At 38.7% G+C, this 20,611-nt stretch overlaps 1 protein-coding gene across 1 annotated transcript in view; it reads left to right on the forward strand.

The window, feature by feature from the left end:
- The first annotated feature begins 4,286 nt into the window (after positions 1-4,286).
- The window catches only part of LOC140629399 (ankyrin repeat domain-containing protein 26-like), a 40,118-nt gene continuing 23,793 nt past the window's right edge, over positions 4,287-20,611 (forward strand). The window contains exons 1-4 of the mRNA XM_072818842.1: positions 4,287-4,432; positions 14,175-14,363; positions 14,451-15,125; positions 20,487-20,557. Of these exons, the coding sequence (XP_072674943.1) occupies positions 4,316-4,432; positions 14,175-14,363; positions 14,451-15,125; positions 20,487-20,557 (1,052 nt within the window). The 5' untranslated portion in view covers positions 4,287-4,315. The remainder of the gene's footprint in view (positions 4,433-14,174; positions 14,364-14,450; positions 15,126-20,486; positions 20,558-20,611) is intronic.

Genomic DNA, 20,611 nt, shown 5'->3' on the forward strand with positions numbered 1-20,611 from the left:
CCCCGCCTCCTTCTCTTTTTCATATATACCTCAGTGCTATAAATGGTGAGATGAGTGCTACTCTTGGAGGATTCCAGAAATTTTTAACATATTATGTTTTTATTTTCATTCAATATGTGATACTTTGTAATTTCTTTTTTCATTACTTCTTTATTCCAAGGGTTTTTTAAAGATTTTTATGTATTTGAAAGAGAAGGAGAGAGAGAGAAAGAGAGCGCATAGGCGAAGGGAGGTCCAGAGGGGTAAGCGTCCTTCCCTCTGAGTGGGAAGCCCAGCATGGGGCTCAATCCCAGGACCCGGAGATCATGACCTGAGCTAAAGGCAGACACTTAATCCATTGAGCCACCTAGGTACCCAGACCCAGGGGTTATTTAGATGTGCATTATTAATCAGTTTGCAAGTATTTGAGTATTTTCCAGAGGTAGGTTTGTTCTTCATTTCTAATTTGATCACTTTGTGGTCACAGAACACACTTTCATGACTTCAATCCTTTTGACTTAACTCCCTTTATTAAGGTTTATTTTATGACCCAGAATATAATCTCTTTTGGTAAATGCTCCATGGATACTTGAGAAAGATGGTGGTGGTCAAGTCTTCTATATCCTTGATGATCTTCTGCCTATTAAAATCTCAGACTAAAATTGTAAATTTGCCTGCTTCTCTTTGCAGTTCTGTTGATTTTTGCCTTATGTATTTTGATGTTATTAATAGATTCATAAGCATTTAGGTTTGTTATGCTTATTTGTCGACCCTTTCATCATTAACAAATGACCTTATACATCATGAGAATATATATTGCTTTGAAATCTATTTTGCCTGGCATTAATATTGCTACCCAAGCTCAGCCTTCTTTTGTCAAGTGTGTGTGGTATATCCTTATTTTTGTCCTTTTCACAAATTTGTGTCTTTACATTTATTTATTTATTTATTTATTTTATTTATTTGTGTGTGTGTGTCTTTACATATAAATTGAATTTTTTATAGGCAGCCTATGGTTGTCTCTTACATTTTTATCCATTCTGACAGTCTGCCTTTTAATCGAGGCTTTTAGACCATTTTCTTTCTTTCTTTTATTTTTTGACAATTTTCATTTACTCTGATTATTGATACAGTTGATATAAATCTCTCATCCTGTTTGCTTTCCGTTTGACCTGCTTTGTTCCCATTTTCTTTGCTTTCTGCTTTCTTTTAGATTAATAAACTAATTTTTACGAGTTCAATTTATACATATATATAAATATACACATATGTGTATGTATGGGCTTTGTTTATTACTTAACAAAGCTTAAGATTTGCTATTTTAGTGATTGCTTTAGGGTTTAAAGCATATGACTCAAGCATCACAGTCCACCTTCTTGTAGTGTTATACCACATTATATGTAGTTTAAGAAAATTCCAATAGGGAACACGTGAGTAGCTTAGTGGTTGAGCATCTACCTTTGGCTCAGGGTGTGATCCCAGGGTCCTTGTATCAAGTCCCACATCAGGCTATCTCAGGGAACCTGCTTCTCCCTCTGCCTGTGTCTCTGCCTCTCTCTCTCTCCATGTCTCTCATGAATAAATAAATAAAATCTTTTTTTAAAATTACAATAGTTTACTTCCATTTCTTCTCTCCTAGCCAGATCCTTTGTGGGTCTGTGGGATTATAGTTTTCATTCAGTTTAGAAAGGTTTCAGTTATGTTTTCTTTTCTTTTTAAAAGATTTTAAAGTTCTATTGATAATAAGATTTTATTCATTTATTTGAGAGAGCATGAGCAGGGAGAGAGGCAGAGGAAGAGGGAGAAGCAGACTCCCTACTAAGCAGGGAGCCCACCATGTGGCTTGATCCCAGGACACCAAGATCATGACCTGAGCCGAAGGCAGACACCCACCGATTGAGCCACCCAGGCACCTGGTATAATCTCTTTACGTTGAAGTTACTCAATATTTATTTCATGTATGAATGAGTTAATGTGAACATGCTCGGTCCCTTATATGCAAAAAATACTCATATTGTTTTATTTTACTTTTTAAAAGAACAAATTTGTGAGAGAGCATGAGCAGGAGATGGGGAGAGGAACAGAGAGGGAGGGAACGAGGGGGTAAAGAACCTTAAGCAGACTCTGTGCTGAGTGCAGCACCCAGTGCCAGGTTCAATCCCACAATTGTGAGATCATGACCTCAGCCAAAACCAATAATTGGATGCTTTACCACCTGACCCACCCTGATGCCTCCTGTATTTTATTTCTGTTTTTGTTTTTCCTCTGGTGTAGATTCTGTTAGCGTATTGACAATCCAGAATGCAATTCTTAAATACAAAAGATCAATAGAATTAAAAAGAAAAGACTGTGAACAACTTACAAGAAAAAATTTAAAAGTGGAATATAAGGTCAATGGACTAGAAAAGTTGCTATCAGAAACAAAAGAAATGAAATCTCAGTTAGAGCATCAAAAAGTGGAATGGGAACGAGAACTCTACAGTTTAAGATATGACGATCTTGGTTTTAAGGAAATATTTCAACTATTTACTTTTTTTTTTTAATAGACTCCACACTCAGCGTGGGGCTTGAACTCACAACTATGAGATCAAGAGTCACATGCTCTGTCAACTGAGCCAGCCAGGAACCCCTTGAAATACTTACTTTTATGCTGCAGATGTGTAGGAGAAGTTTTGTAATTGCTAATTTGCCTTCTGGGATTTTATAGGGAAGGAAACTCCGTTAGAAATGTGAAGTATCAGAAGATGAATGGGTAAAGAAGCAGTGGTCTATGTATATACAATGGAATATTCCTCAGCCATTAGAAACGACAAATACCCACCATTTGCTTCCACGTGGGTGGAACTGGAGGGTATTATGCTGAGTGAAATGAGTCCATCGGAGAAGGACAAACATTATATGGTCTCATTCATTTGGGGAATATAAAAATTAATGAAAGGGAATAAAGGGGAAAGGAGAGAAAATGAGAGGGAAATATCAGTGAGGGTGACAGAACATGAGAGACACGTAACTCTGGGAAACGAACAAGGTGTAGTGGAAAGGGAGGTGAGTGGAGGCTGGGGTGACTGGCTGATGGGCACTAAGGGGGGGCACTTGACGGGGTGAGCACTGGGTGATATGCTGTATGTTGGCAAATTGAACTCCAATTTTTTTAAAAAAAAAAGTTGTAAAATGTGAGATTCTTTGAAATAATACTGCAAGGTTTTAACAGTGAATACTTCTAATAATTTAATGTATATTCTAAAGCATAATTTTAATGACCATGTAGAAGTCCATCATATGTAAACCTCATTATTTAACAAATTGAATTTTGGTTGTTTTCCATTTTCCTATAATTTAATTAATGCTATAAGGAATGTCTTTTATTTAATTCTGTTTCTACAGTCTTGGTTAATTGGAATAAATTCTTTAATATAGTATTGTGTTAATGTATAAAAATATTTAGTAGAGGTCTCTGATCCACATTTTTAAATTGTTCTCAGGAAATTTTATATTATATGCCCCCCAACAGAGTGTGAAATGGCCAATTTTTCTCAAGACAGAAAAATTGGTTTATTCTTAACATATGCAGGGGTTAAAAAGTAAAATGGAAAAATGATTAATGGTTAAGTTTTTTTTAACATTTCTCACATATATAAAGAAAATTAATTCAAAAGTCTATGCTGAAAGCACATCTTACTCTATTCTTTACTTAATTAATATGGATCCTGTGATGTTTTCAAAGGAGTTTTCAAATGATTTATAAAATACATAATGATCAACAAGGTTGAGAATATTACAGAATAAGAAACATAAAAAGCATGGGCAATAGATTTTAGGCTCCCTAGTCTAGTGCTGGATCAGAGTCATCTGCAGGTGTATGGTGTGTAAACGACATCTGCTGATGCTGTCTTACACTGAAGATCATTTTTAGAGGTACCTGTGATGTTTTGTGAAATAAAAATGTATTTCTAGTGAATTTATAAAGTTGTTGATAAACAGCAACTTCTCTTTTTAATTAGTAATGAAATGATTTGTCTTAATTGAAGTGTAATTATGACTTTGTGGAGAAAAATGACAATTTTGAACCCTTTCTTAAATAATTTCAGAATTCCTTTGCTTACAACATCTCCCAGAGTTATTACTGACTAAAACTTACTAAGTTGCAAAATGCTTTCTCATTGCTTCTTTTAAACTATATATCTTTTTGAAGATATTGAAGTGATAAATTGAAAAACATGAGCCCTAGAAAGGGAAAAAAATTGAGAACAGAAAAATTTCCTTTGGATAATGAACCAACATATGTGGAACCAGATCATAAAATAAAAGTTTTATTGCTAACAAAACAAATTTTAAAATGAACACATGCATTTGCAGATTGACCTTAAAACAAGAAAAAGAAAAAAGAAGAAGTGCTGAAATTTTATATATAAATATTAAGGAGCAATTAAGAAGTAAAGAAGAGCTGAGTGAAGTAAGTCAATCATAGACAGACAAACATCATATGGTTTCACTCTATGGGGACTATAAAAATACTGAAAAGGATTATAGGGGAAAGGAGAGAAAATCAGTGGGAAAAAGTAGAGAGGGTGACAACACATTAGAGACTCCTAACTCTGAGAAATGAACAAGGGATAGTGGAAGGGGAGGTGGGCGGGGGGTGGGGAGACTGGGTGACGGGCACTGAGGGGGCATTTGACAGGTGAGCACTGGGTGTTATGCTGTATGTTGGCAAATCGAACTCCAATAACAAATATACAAAAAAAAATAGTATTCCATCATGTAATACTCTGGGCATTCTGTTCTCGCGAAAGCTGCCTCTGAACATCATTTTGCTCTTCTATAACCTAGAGACACATTTTCATTAGGATTTTGGATCTTATCATTAAAAAAAAAGTCAAAAGGCTTAAGAGAACTTAAAAAAAATGTTCAAGAGTGGTCTTTTTTATAACAAGGCTTTTCATCCTCAATGAATAATTCAAATTTTAAATTAAATGACAGCAAAATGTGCCATAGAGTAAAAATACAAGTAGACATAGTATTGTGAAATAAAATTTCTGTGTAAAACATTTAACTAGCTTCATCAGCATCTCAAGGAAATCTAGCTCATATTTCAACATTAAAAAATTCAAAACTGGGACACCTGGGGGCTCAGTGGGTTAAGTGTCCAACCTTTTTATGGCTCAGGTCATGATCTCACGATCACGAGACTCCGAACCAGGTGAGGCTGGAGACTCAGATCATGAGACTCAGAACCAGAGTCTGCTGGAGATTCATTTCCCTCCCTCTCCCTCTACTCCTTTCCCCCCAGCCCATGCTCTGTGTAAAAATAAATACAATTCCATAAATCAATAAATCAATATAACATTTATCTCATTTTACCTTCCATCCCTTCATTCAAAATATATACATAGGGCATATGTGAGAGGTCAAGAATTCCAATAAGGTAGTAATTGTGGCTACAAAGATCATGGTTGCTATTAGGTTAAAATGAAATGTTTAATCTATTTGAAGCCTAACAATATGTATTATATCAAAGGGATACTATAAATAATATTGATGGAAATATACAATTACTGCCAAAAATTTACCTGATTCAAATTATTTTTTACACCCTTCAATTCCAAGTTTCGTCTTCTAAGATTAAGTTGAAGTTGTTTGATTTCAACTTCTTTACTATATTGCTCTTCTTTACTTCTTGTTTTTTATAATAAATTTATTTTTTATTGGTGTTCAATTTACCAACATACAGAATAACACCCAGTGCTCATCCCGTCAAGTGCCCCCCTCAGTGCCCGTCACCCATTCACCCCCACCCCCTGCCCTCCTCCCCTTCCACCACCCCTAGTTTGTTCCATGCACATTGAAGTTCCATGCACATTGAAGCAAATGCTGGTTATTTGTCATTTCTAGGGACTGAGTAATATTCCATTTTATATATAGACCACATCTTCTATATCCATTCATCATTTGATGGATACTCAAGCTGCATCCACCGTCTGGCTATTCTGGAAAATGCTGCTATAAACATTGGGGTGCAGGTGTCGCGGTTTTTCACTGCATCTCTATCTTTGGGGTAAATCCCGAGTGGTGCTATTGCTGGGTCATAGGGTAGCTCTATTTTTAACTCTTTGAGGAACCTCCACACAGTTTTCCATAGTGGCTGTACCAGTTCACATTCCCACCAACAGTACAAGAGGGTTCCCCTTTCTCCACCTCCTCTGCAACATTTGTTGTTTCCTGTCTTGTTAATTTTCCCCATTCTCACTGGTGTGACGTGGTATCTCATTGTGGTTTTGATTTGTATTTCCCTGATGGCAAGTGATGTGGAGTGTTTTCTCATGTGCTCGTTGGCCATTTGTATGTCTTTTTTGGTGAAATTTCTGCTCATGTCTTTTGCCCATTTCATGATTGGATTGTTTCTTTGCTGTTGAGTTTACTAAGTTCTTTATAGATCTTGGATACTAGCCCTTTACCTGATAGGTCATTTGCAAATAACTTCTCCCATTCTGTAGGTTATCTTTTAGTTTTGTTGACTGTTTCTTTTGCTGTGCAGAAGATTTTTATCTTGATGAGGTCCCAATGGTTTATTTTTGCTATTGTTTCCCTTTGCCTTCATAGATCTATCTTGCAAGAAGCTGCAGTGGCCGAGTTTACAAAGGCTGTTGCCTGTGTTCTCCTCTAGGATTCTTTTTTTTTCTTTTTTAATTTTTATTTATTTGTGATACTCACAGAGAGAGAGAGAGAGAGAATGAGGCAGAGACACAGGCAGAGGGAGAAGCAGGCTCCATGCACCGGGAGCCCGACGTGGGATTCGATCCTGGGTCTCCAGGATCGCGCCCTGGGCCAAAGGCAGGCGCCAAACCACTGCGCCACCCAGGGATCCCTCCTCTAGGATTCTGATGGATTCCTGTCTCACGTTTAGATCTTTCCTCCATTTTGAGTTTATCTTTGCGTGTGGTGCAAGAGAGTGGTCTAGTCTCATTCTTCTGCACGTGGCTGTCCAGTTTTCCCAGCACCATTTATTTTATTTATTTATTTTATTATTATTATTTTTTATTTATTTATGATAGTCACAGAGAGAGAGAGAGAGGGAGGCAAAGACATAGGCAGAGGGAGAAGCAGGCTCCATGCACCGGGAGCCTGATGTGGGATTCGATCCCGGGTCTCTAGGATCATGCCCTGGGCCAAAGGCAGGCGCCAAACCACTGCGCCACCCAGGGATCCCCCCCAGCACCATTTATTGAAGAGAGTGTCCTTTTTCCAGTGGATAGTCTTTGCTGCTTTGTCAAATATAACTTGACCATGGATTCGAGGGCCCATTTCTGGATTCTCTCTTCTGTTCTATTGATCTATTTGTCTGGTTTTGTGCCAGTACCACACTGTCTTGATGATCAAAGCTTTGTAAGACAACTTGAAATCCGGCATTGTGATGTCCCCAGCTCTGGTTTTCTTTTTCAATATTCCCCTAGCTGTTCGGGGTTTTTTCTGATTCCACACAAATCTTAAGATTATTTATTCCAGCTTTCTGAAGAAAGTGAAGAAAGTCCATGGTATGTGGATAGGAAAGCATTGAATGTAAATCGCCCTGGGTTAGCATAGACATTTTGACAATATTAATTCTTCCAATCCATGAGCATGGAATATTTTTCCATCTCTTTGTGTCTTCCTGGATTTCTTTCAGAAGTGTTCTGTAGTTGTTAGGGTATAAATCCTTTATCTCTTTGGTTAGGTTTTCCTTGGTATTGGTGGTGATCTCTCCTTTTTCATTCGTGATTTTATTAATTAGAGTCTTTTCTCCTTTGTTTTTTAAAAGGCTGGCTAATGGTTTACGTATCTTATTCTTCCTTTCAAAGAACCAACTCCTGGTTTTGTTGATCTGTTCCACAGTTCTTCTGGTCTCTATTTCATTGAGTTCTGCTCAAATCTTCACTCTCTCTGTTCTGCTTGGTGTAGGTTTTATTTACTGTTCTTTCTCCAATTCCTTTAGGTGCAAGGTTAGCTTGTGTCTTTGAGGTTTTTTCCAATCTTTTGAGGGATGCTTGTATTGCAATGCATTTCCCGCTTAGGATTGCTTTGGCTGTATCCCAAGGATTTTGAATGGTTGTATCTTCATTTTCATTAGTTTCCATGAATCTTTTTATTTCTTCTCTAATTTTCTGGTTGACCCATTCATCTTTCAGCAGGATGGTCTTTCTCCTCCCTGTGTTTGCGTTTCTTCCAGATTTCTTCTTGTGATTGAGTTCTAGTTTCAAAGCATTGTGGTCTGAAAATATGCAGGGGACAGTCCCAATGTTTTGGTATTGGGTGGCCTATTCTGAGAAAGTTCCATGAGAAGACTGTGTATTCAGTTGCTTTTGGATGTAAAGTTCTGTAAATATCTGTGAAATCCATGTGGTGTAGTGTATCATTTAAAGCTCTTGTTTCTTTGGAGATGTTGTGCTTAGAAGATCTGTCATTTGCAGAATGTGCCGTGTTTAAGTCTCCTACTACTAGTGTATTATTATCTAAGTATGCCCCTACTTTGGTTATTAATTCATTGATAGACTTGGAAGCTCCCACATTAGAAGCATAAATATTCATGATTGTTAGATCTTCTTGTTGGATAGACCCTTCAAGTATGATATAGTGTCCCTCTTCATCTCTTAACTGCAGTCTTTGGGATAAACTTTAATTTATCTGATATAAGGATGGCTACCCCTGCTTTCTTTTGAAGACCATGTGAATGGTAAATGGTTCTCCAACCTTTTATTTTCATGCTGTAGGTGTCCTTATATCTAAAATGAGTCTCTTGTAGACAGCAAATAGATGGGTCTTGAATTTTTTATCCAGTCTGAAACCCTGCGTTTTTTGATGGGATCATTTAGCCCATTCACATTCAGAGTACCTATTGAAAGATGTTAATTTACTGTCATTGTAATGTCTATTCAGTCCCTGCTTTTGTGGATTATTTCTTTGGGCTTCCTCTTTCTTTTACAGGGTCCCCATTAATATTACTTGCAGAACTGGTTTGGTGGTCACATATTCTTTCAGCTTCTGCCTATCTTAGAAGCTCTTTATCCTATTCTGAACCAAAGGCTCACTGGATAGAGTATTCTTGGCTGCATGTTCTTGTCATGTAGAACCCTGAATATTTCCTGCCAGCTGTTTCTGGCCTGCCAGATCTCTGTGGAGAGGTCTGCTGTTAATCTAATATTTCTCCCCATATAAGTTAGAAATCTCTTGTTTCTTGCTGTTTTAAGGACTTTCTTTTTCTTTGGAATTTGCTTGTTTCACCATTAAATGTCGAGTTCTGCTTTTTTTCCCTTCCCCTTGGTGGGGGACCTCTCTATCTCCTGGACCTGAATGCCTTTTTCCCTCCCCAAAATTAGGGAAGTTCACAGGTATGATTTGTTCAAATATCCTTTCTGGCCCTCCTGTGGAACCCCAATTATGCGTATATTTTTTCTTTCCTTCTGAGGCTCTCGATTATTTCCCTTAACCTTTCCTCATGGTCTTTTAATTGTTTTTCTGTTTTCTCTTAAGCTTTCCTCTTTGCCATCAACTTGTCTTCTGTGGCACTCACTCTTTCCTCTAACTCATTAACCCTCATCGTTAGGACCTTCAGTTTGGATTGCATCTCATTTAATTAATTTTTAATTTTGGACTAAGTAGATCAAAATTCTGCAGTCATGAAGTTTCTTTAATACTCTCTGCTTTTTTACAGAGCCACCACTAGCTTTATAATTGTGCTTTTGAATTGGCTTTCTGACATCGAATTGTAATTCAAATTCTATAAGTCTGTGGAAGAGAGTACTGTTTCTGATTCTTTTGTGGTGAGATCTTCCTTCTAGTCATTTTGCTCACTGCAGAGTGGCTGTATGAACGGGCTGAGTCAAGAATATCAACCACAATCTAAGTCAATTTCACCTTAGATGATTGTTTTTAAACATTTCATTTATGTATTCATGAGAGACACTGAGAGAGGGGCAGAGACACAGGCAGAGGGAGAAGCAGGCTCCATGCAGGGAGCCTGATGTGGCACTTGATCCTGGGACTCCAGGATCATGCCTTGAGCTGAAGGCAGGCACTAAACCACTGAGCCACCCAAGGTTTCTTATCCTTCGATGATTCTGACAAGGTCCATGACATGAAATTGAAAACGAAGAGAAGAACAAAATAACACAAAATGACCACTAAAGTGAAAAACAAATTTTAAAACAAAGTAGTAGAAAATAAAAGGCCAAGAATGCCAAGGAAGAAAAAAAGAGAAAAAAAAAGCAAGGGTAAAGAGGGGAAAAAGAAAAAAAGAAGTAGAAAAATAAAATGTTGGGGGGGACTGGGACATGGTGGTGGTGATGAAGTTGTAGTGGAGGGAGAATGTAGTCTACCTGAGGGGTCCTAGGGGGTGATCCTCTTGGTCCTGGGTGTATTAAGTTCTGTATGTTAGAAGATACTGAGTCCCAAATTTCTATAAACCAGAAATACTTGTAGAGAGACCCAACATTGTTCCCCAAAACATAAATGAGATAAAAAGGGGGGCAGAATGGGAACGAAGAGAGAATAGAGTCTCACAGAATGAACCAGCACGGTATACCACTTGGTTCTGGGTGCATGCTCGTCCTGTTTTAGAAGGTATTGTGCCATTGTAGAACAAAATGAGGTAGAGAAAACAAAAAAGCACACACACACAAAACATATCTCGTCTAGCTCCCAAAATTAAGTTGAGTATGTTGAAGGGAATCTAGAAGTGGAAAATCTATCTAAGACGTGTAATTGTAAAAATATGAGTCAAAAAGGAAGAAACCTGAAAATGAAGAGGTGGCAAAATATTGTAGTTAAGGTGGGAAAAGAGAAAGAAAATTGGAAACTTACAGTCTGATATAAAAATGAGTTGTACTGGAACATGGGTGGGGGGCGGGGAAGAGGGGTACCCTCTAGTTCTATATACTGTAGATCCCTCGACTTCCCCTGGAGCTTTCCAGCGCTGCTGGGTGGGGAACTTGCTCTTCCCCTGTCCTTCCAGCTGGTCTTCTGGGGGAGGGGCGGGCTGTGCCGATTCTCAGGTGTGTGTACCTTGGGGAGCTGCCCCGCCCCCTGCTGGGTGCAGGGTCACGGGGAGCCGACCTGACCTCCCGTGAGGCCCGTGCCCCTGGCGGCCACGCCTCTCCCAGGCACCGGGTGACACCAGGAGGGACAACCACACCGGCGGCGGCCAGGTCTCCCTGGCCCTGGAGGGCGCCCCCTGCAGTGACTCCCCCCATCTCCCAGTCCACAGGGGCCTGGATGCTCCCGGGGCAGGAGGGGCAGGAGCGTCCTCGCTGTCCTGGGCCCTCTCCGCCTCGGCCTGTCCCGGGGAGAGCAGGATCCCGGCTGTGTCCCCTGGGGTCCGGGGCCTGCGCTGCTGGAGTCTGGCTCCCGGAGCCCCTCCCGACACACCGGCTTCTCCCCGAGGCCCCGCGCAGCGCGCTCCAGCCCTTTACGGAGCTGGGCCGGTGTGGGGGGCGCTCGACCCTGCGCACTTCCTCTGTCAGTGACCCCGGAGACTGGAGGTCCCCACCCCCCACGTCCTGGCAGAGTTCCCAGCTGAGCGCCTTTCCATCCCGGAGGAATCCGGGGCGGATTTTAAAGCTCCCACTTGTCCGCTTCTCCGGGGCTGCGCTTACCCGCCTGGGAGGCTTTCCCCGCTGCAGGCCTCAGCCCGGCTCCTCCGGTGCCCCTCCCCACTTGATTCTTTTTTATTTTTTTCCGCCTCCCTACCTTGTTAGGAGCGAAAACCCTTCTCTCTGTAGCGTTCTGACTGTTCTCTCTTTAAATCTCAGTTCGGGGGGATCCCTGGGTGGCTCAGCGGTTTGGCGCCTGCCTTTGACCCAGGGCTGACCAGGGCTGAGTCCCGGGATCGAGTCCCACGTGGGGCTCCCAGCATGGAGCCTGCTTCTCCCTCCTCCTGTGTCTCTGCCTCTCTCTCTCTCTTTCTCTATCATAAATAAATAAATAAATCTTTTAAAAAAAATTCTCAGGTCGGGCACTTGCCGGGGGAGGGGGGGCACTTGACGGGATGAGCACTGGGTGTTATACTATATGTTGGCAAATCGAGCTCCAGTAAAAAAGTAAATAAAAATCAATCATCAATCAATCTCAGGTCGAATTCGTAGGTGTTCAGGATGATTTGAAAGTTATCAAGGTAAGTTGGTGGGGCCAGGTGCTTGAGGATCCCTACTCCTCCCTCACCTTGCCCCCGCCCCACCCAAGATGGGATTCTAAACAATCACCTTTGCAAACGAAATGAGTCAGAAATGTCTCATACTAAAATGAATTCTGAGGTATTTTCTTTAGTTATTTTGAAGTACGTGTGTATGTATTTGTACGTATGTATATTTTATTTTTTGGAATTATTATTTTTCTCCATGCATGTGTATATTTCTAAAAAACCAACCCTGTACATTATGGTAAGTACAGAGGATTTTAAAAGAATACATATATATTTGTGGGTGAGTGTGTGTGTATGTATATACATATATACATACGTACATACATACACATACGGGTCTATATAGGGAGGAGTGAAGTTTGTAGTCCATTCATTAATTTAAATGCATTTGTCTGCAGGTGTCAAATAGTGACATTCATAATGCCCTTATCTGAAGTAGAAGTTTTTATTATTTTGGAAAATAGTATGGAATTTATGAGCTTTCCATAAGCACAAAACTCTTGCTACTAACAACATATGTTTTAGTTTTTGGCAATTCCTTCACCACCTCTATATTCATAGAGGGGTTAGTTTCACACTTCCACTGATGAACAGGAGGAAAAGTGTAGCCCGTTTTAAGACCTTACTTCAGATGTTAGTCTCCTACTTTTGAGATGAGTAACAATTTGCTCCAAGTAGTATCTGATTTCATTACAAGGAGCTTTTTTTTTAAATTTTTTAATTTATTTATGATAGTCACAGAGAGAGAGAGGCAGAGACATAGGCAGAGGGAGAAGCAGGCTCCATGCACCAGGAGCCCGATGTGGGCTTCGATCCCGGGTCTCGAGGATCGCGCCCTGGGCCAAAGGCAGGCGCCAAACCGCTGCGCCACCCAGGGATCCCTACAAGGAGCTTTTGAAATAATCATATGCTGTAATATATACTTACTGATAATTTATTGATAAGTCTTTTGTTCCTAGTAAAATAGCTCAGTGTATTTTCCCCTCTTCTGCATTTATTGCCATTTTAAACATCTGAAGAGGAAATAAAATTAGTTGCAGCCACAAATAATCTCATGATTTTTCTAGGAGCTACATAAATTTTACCTTAGTTAGTATTGGTATTTTGAAATATAAGGCTTTTTATTTTCTTTTTAAAAGACTTTATGGATTCATTTGACAGAGCACAAGCAGGGGGAGTGGAGGCAGAGGGAGAGAGAAAAGCAGGCTTTCTGTGGAGCAGGGAGCCTGACACGGGACTTGCTCTCAGGATCCGGGGACCATGACCTCAGCCGAAGGCAGAGGCTTAACTGACTGAGCCACCCAGCCACTCCTGAAATACAAGGCTTCTTTTGTATTTAAGATTCACACTAGAGAAGTAGCTGCAGTTTGGTGCCAGAATAGTGGTAGTGGGTACAAAGACCTGGGGAATGTCCTGCAGCTCACTTAGTATTTTTAACCTCTCCATTCTGGAATTGTGATAACTAAAAGAGATAATTAATGTGTGCAGACATGTTTGTAGTACAATGCCTAGATTTATTAGTTATCAGTAGATAAAATTCTTATAACTGAGTATAGAAATGTTAGAAAAGTCGAATACGTATGGAATATTCTCAGGACAAAGTGAGGTTAGGAAATTGAATCTGTCCAAATATATGCAGAGCTAAGGGTTTTCCTGTGGACTGTGTTAGACATGAGACTATAAACTCAATTTTAGTGTAGTCAGATGTATTAGTTTTTTTCTTTCAAGCCTTCTGAGTTTGTTGTAAACCAGAGAAAGACCTTTCCAATTCTGAGATTCTTAGGATTTTGTCATGATTTCTTTTTCCTTTCATGCATTCATTGCTTTCAATTAAACTTTTGAACTTTGGGGAATTTATGCTTGTATAAAAGTTTGAGCTTGGATCCAACTTTGTGTTTTTCCAGTTGGATATCCACTTAACTGCAACCCATTCCTTGTATAAACATAGGATATTCTTTGATTTCAGAGAAAATCATGATAATGTCATTTTATTGAGTTCCAGCTAAAAGACTCTTGTTTTACTTAGGTTTCTCCTCCTCATGAAAAAGAAAAAGGTCTGTTACATGAAAACCGCATGTTGCAAGATGAACTTGCCATGCTAAGACTGGAAATAGACACAATAAGGAATCAGAAGCAGGAAAAGAGGTATTGTGAAGACACTGAAACTGAAAAAGAAAAGAATGACAGTCTTCAAAACGCCATAAAACTGAATGAGGTAACATTAACAAATACAGTATTCCAATCTAGTGGGCAGCTGAATGTTGTGACAACTGAGAATACCATGCTGAACTCTAAATTGCAGGATGAAAAGCTAAACAGAGAAAGACTGGAAGCAAAACTTCAATCATACCGAGCTAGAGTCGCTACAGCTATACAGGATCGTGATCAAAGTCAGGCATCAAAAAGAGACCTAGAACTTGCTTTCCAGAGAGCAAAAGATGAGTGGTGTCATTTACAGGACAAAATGAACTTTGAGATGTCTAACCTAAAAGATAACAATGAGGTGCTTTCTCAGCAACTTTCTGAAGTCGAAAGTAAACTTAATGCCCTAGAAATTGAGCTGCAGTATACAAGAGATGCTCTCAGAGAAAAGACGTTGGCTTTAGAACATTTACAAAGAAACCCAAAACAAACACAGGGTCAGAAGAAGGAAATTGAGCAGAAATCTCAAAACGAACAAGGTAAAGTGAATGAATACATGGGAAAGCATGAATCCTTAGAAGAGAAATTATCTCAACTACAAAGTGAAAATATGTTGCTCCGAGAGCAACTAGATGATGCCTACAGCAGAGTGGAATGTAAAGAAAAGACTATAATTTATCTCAAAGACCAGGTTCAGGTTATTGTAAGAATGGTTCGAGTTGCAGGTGAAAAACGAGCTCTTCAACTGCGAGAAAGAAATAAGGAGTTAATCAATAAATGTAAACAGATAATGGAAAGAGCATTTAGATATGAAGATGAGAAAGAAGAAAGAGAAGTAAGTATTCAGAAAGACAAATATTTTTCAAGCTTCCTATTAGAAAGTTCAAAGTAATGTTTGGTTATGGCTTATTAGTACTATTTTTTTTTTTTGGAGAGAAATAGTGCACCTGCACCTAAATGGGAGTGGGGCAGATGGAGAGGGAGAGAGAATCCAAAGTGGGCTCTATGCCCAGTGCAGAGCTCCACTTCATGACCCCGAGATCACGACCTGAATGATTATGGGTCAGTTTTGAATCTTCATAACTTGTATCCAGCAAATAAAAATTAGACCTGAAAGGTGCTTTAATTTGAATAAAAATGCACGTCATCTATGAGAAACTTCAAGAGGTTAAGTTATACATTGTTAAAGAAAGGAGTCTGATATTAATAATTTATTGTTAGTACTACTAAAATAGTTTTAATTCTTGTCACCACGTTTTAATACCATGATGAACAGATAAGTGGAAATGCTCATACCTGAGTGTTTTGACCTTGAGGTTCAAATAAGTGGATTACCTTGACAACTAACTCCAGATTTGTCACATGAACTGAAGTGTAGGTGCTGTATCTCAGTACTTTTTTTTGATAGCTTTTTAAGCATTTTCAGTTAGCATACTTTTATTTTTATTTATGTAAATTTAAATGTTTAGTCTCAAATCATTTATTCTTGTGACCTTTTCACTCTTTGAAGGCATCTACTTTTCACTAAATCATAATTTGGGATAACTGGTGACTTAGCAAAGCTGTATTTGATTTCATCTTCCCACCACGGTTTATAATTTAAGCATTTTTCAAATAATTTGCTCATTTCAAAACTCCATTGGTAACTACCATTTGGGCTTAAAATTTTCCAATAGAATTGTATCTTTGTGATTTATTAATTTGGCACTGGATCTCCATTTTCAGGCTACTGAGGGAGGGATGGCAGGATTCTTGTATAGCAGGAGTGGAGTGAGCATGAACAGGGGAGGGATCTCTAGGAGCTGAGGCCAGGAGGGAGGCAGAAGCCAGGTTATGTAGGGGGCTTGAGGGCCATTAGTATGACTTCACATTTGTTCTGAGATAGTAACCTATTGGAAGGATTTGAGCAGAGGATTGAGTATGTGAAGAACTTAGAAGTTAATTTTAGCCTCTAATAAAAAAGAGAGAAAATATTTGATTAATGTAGAATTTACCACTGCTAGTCTCACCTATACAATACCCATTTCTTTTTGAGACTTCAGCAGGCTGGGAAGCTTTGCAAATTCATCAACAAGGAATGGAGAGTGGGGCTGAAATAATTATCTGTGTAACATAATACTGACTAGGCAGGAGGGATAACACTTTTTGTGTCTTTAACTGAATTCACTTAGCAGTGTGTACATTCTAGGAATAAAAGGTGAGTTGATGTATGTGGTGATAAAGTACATACGTTAGAATTATATTATTAACATAATAATAGGATGATTTCTAAAATCAGTAACAGAAGGTCTTATTAGGTAGTTATGAGAGAACTTCAACAAGAACTGGCTGATGCCCTAAAAAAGCAATGTATGTCACAGGCTTCACCGGAGTTATCACATTATCGTATTAATTTAGAAGATGAGGTACAGGATTTAAAAACATTGGATCAAATCGAAAGTCACATATGTATTACATATAACATGTCAACAGTTCCTCTGTAGCTGGTTAAATAATATAAATGTTTTAGGATGCTAATTTCCATGGACCACTTTCTTTTGTATTTTCATTTCAATTTAGCATAATTTTAGTGTCTTCACCATGCACTTATTTATTAAATTCTGACTTTTCATTCTGCTCTCTCTGTGTTCTATGTTTTTCCTTATAGCATTTACCCATTCACAGAAATTGAGGGACTTTTTTCTCCTGCTATACGATTTTTTTTAACGATTTATTTATTTATTTATTTGAGAGAGAGAGAAAGAATGCATGTCCATGCACACTCATGAGTAGGGGGAGGGGCACAGGGAGAGAGAAAGAATCTCCAGGAGATTCCCTGCTGAGTACAGAGCCCCATGCCAGCTTAAACCCACCACCAATGAGATCATGACCTGAGCTGAAATCATGAGTTGGACGCCTAAACCAACTGAGCCACCCAGGTGCCCTAAAAACAATGTTTTCTACTGAGATCTCTATTACCATGATGAGGCGAGCTAGATGAAATCAGAAGATAAGGTTTAACAGAATGTTTCAGAAAATCGTCTTACTTCTCATCTTCACTTTTATTGATGGATATAGACTCTGTACTGATTTCAGGAAAACTTGTAAAGAAAGGTTACGACTAGTGGAACTGAGGCATTTCCTTCATTTTCTTTTCCTTTTATATATTTATTTTTAATATATTTATTTATAAATATTATAAAATATTTATATTTTTAATATTTATATATTAAAATGCATGGAAATATTCAGATGATGTATATAAAGCCAAAAGAGAGAATTAAGAAAATTATCTAGGTCCTGCCATTGACTCTTTTTAAAAGCTTTATTGAGCTATAAATACACCTACCATACAGTTGACCCATTTAACATGTGTTGTTGTCGCTGAGTATATTTATAGGGTTTTGCAACTATCACTGCCATCAGAACATTTTCGTCACCCTGAAAAAAAACCCTTAGCTGTTGCCCTTGACCTCGGGCAACCAGAAGTCTACTTCTTGTCTCCATAGAGTTGCCTATTGTGAATGTTTCCTATAAAGGGAGTCACACCATGTGTGGTCCTTTGCGACTCGCTTCTTTCACTTCCTGTTTTCAGGGTTCGCCTGTGTTCTAGCATCTGTCAGTGCTTCATTTCTTTTTCTGGTCAGACAGTCCTCCATTGTGGGCTAACGCCCTTGTTCATTCATCATTTAATGCACCTTTGGGTTATTTCCACTTTGTGGCCATTAATAATGCTGCTGTGAACATTGGTTTAGTTGTGTGGACATCTGTATTTCTCTGCCATCAGATTTTATCCTTTAAGTTAATTGGGGTGATTTTACCATCTCTCACCCTTTTTTATTTACTCATTCTACCCTTTCTGTCTTTTTAGTTTCCCTTCCTCTTGCCTAATCCTACACTATTGAGTCCTGGCTCATTGTCTCTCATTCTCCATGAGGCTTTCTCTGATTATTGTAACTCCCCCTGAACTTACTTTCTTCACCCGTATTATCTAGTCTGTGCAGACCAGTTTAGTCCTTTATTTTACATGTATTATCTAGTCTGTGCAGACCAGTTTAGTCCTTTATTTTACATTGTTTTTATTTTTTTTCATGAGCGATAATTCTGTCTTCTTATGTACAAATGTATCTAAGAGGGAAAATATTTTATGTGTATGGTACCTGTCCTTGCCTAAATTTGAGAATATCTTAACAGTTTTTAGGATAAAATTAAGTACTTTATACCATAGCAGTAATTTCTGATTGAAACACATTGACATAACAAAGCTGTATTCTAAATGTATTTTAAGCAGTTAAGTGTAAAACTGAAAGCATTTAATCCGATCGGACAAAGTATTCAATCAGATGCTGTTTTTTTCTGATTATGGCAAAACAGTCTAAATATGCCTGCCTTCATTATGCAACCAGAACTGAGATTTACAGAGTTCCAGCACTTTACCAACTATAAAGCTCTGAGGACAGGTTTTTTTTTAAGTTTATTTATTTTATATAATCATTACATCTATTGTGGGGCTTGAACAGGAACTGAAAGTTAACCGTTGGATGTTCTTTTAACTGAGCCAGCGGGTGCCCCTGAGGGCAGCTTTTCTGATATGCCACACCACGGAGCCTTAATCTCTACTCATCAGAGTACTTGCTAAAGCCCTCTAACATAAACAGTTGCTAAGATGAACAATATGAACATAAAATGATTTGGGAACATTGGTTTAGCAAGAGTCCATTATTTCCACGTCAGTGGCTTTACCTTGCCTCTGATGGTCATGTAAGTTATGTATCACTCAGTGTAGGAGTTACTGTTTGCACTGTAGTCCATGAGCATTGTTCACTGAGTAGTATAGAGAGGAGGTAAATTAAAATTATTATAAGTGGAGGAAAGTACCATTGGCTAGTGGAATTTTTGAAAGTTTTTTCTTGAAGATTTAAAAAAAATTAACTTTTGTTTATTTACTCATAAGAGACAGAAAGAGAGGCAGAGACACGGGCAGAGAGAGAAGCAGGCTCCATGCAGGAAGCCTGATGTGGGACTTGATCCCAGGACTCCAGGATCAAGCCTGAGCCAAGTCCCAGTTCAAGTGATACATAACCGCTGAGACACCCAGGCGTCCCTTTTTTTAATATTTTACTTGAGAGAGAGAGAGAGAGAGGGAGAGGGAGAGAGAGAGAGAGAGAACATGAGTGCACAAGCAGGGGGAGGGGCAGAGAGAAAGGAAGAAGCAGACTCCCTGCTGAGCAGGAACCCTGATGTTGGGGTCTCAATCCCAGGACCCCAAAATCATGATCTGAGCCCACAGCAGATGCCTAACTGACTGAGCCACTGAGGCACCTGTAGTGAAAGTGTTTTGAAGTCCTGAGGCTATATCCTGGGCCTTATGCTCCCCATTTGCTACCGCTTTCAGTGGTATGAAGAATGATTTCAATATAACTTGTGTAAGAGACCACTTTCATTGGCCTGCCGTCTGCCTAAAATATCAAATATCATTAGAACGTAAAACACAACAACAATAATAATGCTAATTGCAGACACTTAGAATTTGGTATGTGCCACATACTCTTCTAAGTAGTTTATGTATATTCCCTAATTTAAACTTCCGACTATCACAGTGAGGTAGATACTATTATTAACTTCATTTTACACATGAAGAAACTGAGACACAGAATTTGAAGTAATTTTTCAAGGTCAAACAGCAAATGCCCAGGGGAGCTGGGAATTCAAATCCAGGCATTCTGGTTCCTACAGAGATCCTGCCTCAGAAGCTGTTACTTGAAATATCTGAGTGTCCCTGAAAGCAGCATGTTAACTTGTATAATCACTGGAATGCCCATGGTGATTTGTAAATGTGAATATTTAAAATTATAATTGATGTGGTGCTTGGAATAGAAAACTAGAAAAGTTTACCATAAGGTAATTTCCTGTCTTTCTGCCTTTGAACAATACGTAAATTTGTATGTGTACCTGATAAAATATAATTTAAAAACGTTAGAATGTTGTTTTTTAATACTAGAAGAGTGCTCAGAAAGCTTTTCTGTCAGGGGATTGTAAATATTTTGGGCTTTGCAAGTCATAGGTCTCTATTGTAGCAGTATAATTCTGGGGAAGCCTTAAATCAGTATGTAGAGGAAAATGTGGCTGTGTCCAGTGACATTGTATTTACAAAAACAGATGATGGTGGTTTTATACTAGATTGTCAGTAGTTAAAAGTATTTCTTTTCTTTTTTAGCGACAAGAAGCAAAGGAGTTACAAACAAATGTTGTAAGGTGCATTCAGAAGTTCAGAGATGACATAAAAAAGTATGCAATTTATTTTAAGATTTTATTTATTCATGAGAGACACAGAGAGAGACA

This window comes from Canis lupus, assembly GCF_048164855.1.
Source record: "Canis lupus baileyi chromosome 5 unlocalized genomic scaffold, mCanLup2.hap1 SUPER_5_unloc_1, whole genome shotgun sequence".
NCBI classification, from domain to species: domain Eukaryota; kingdom Metazoa; phylum Chordata; class Mammalia; order Carnivora; family Canidae; genus Canis; species Canis lupus.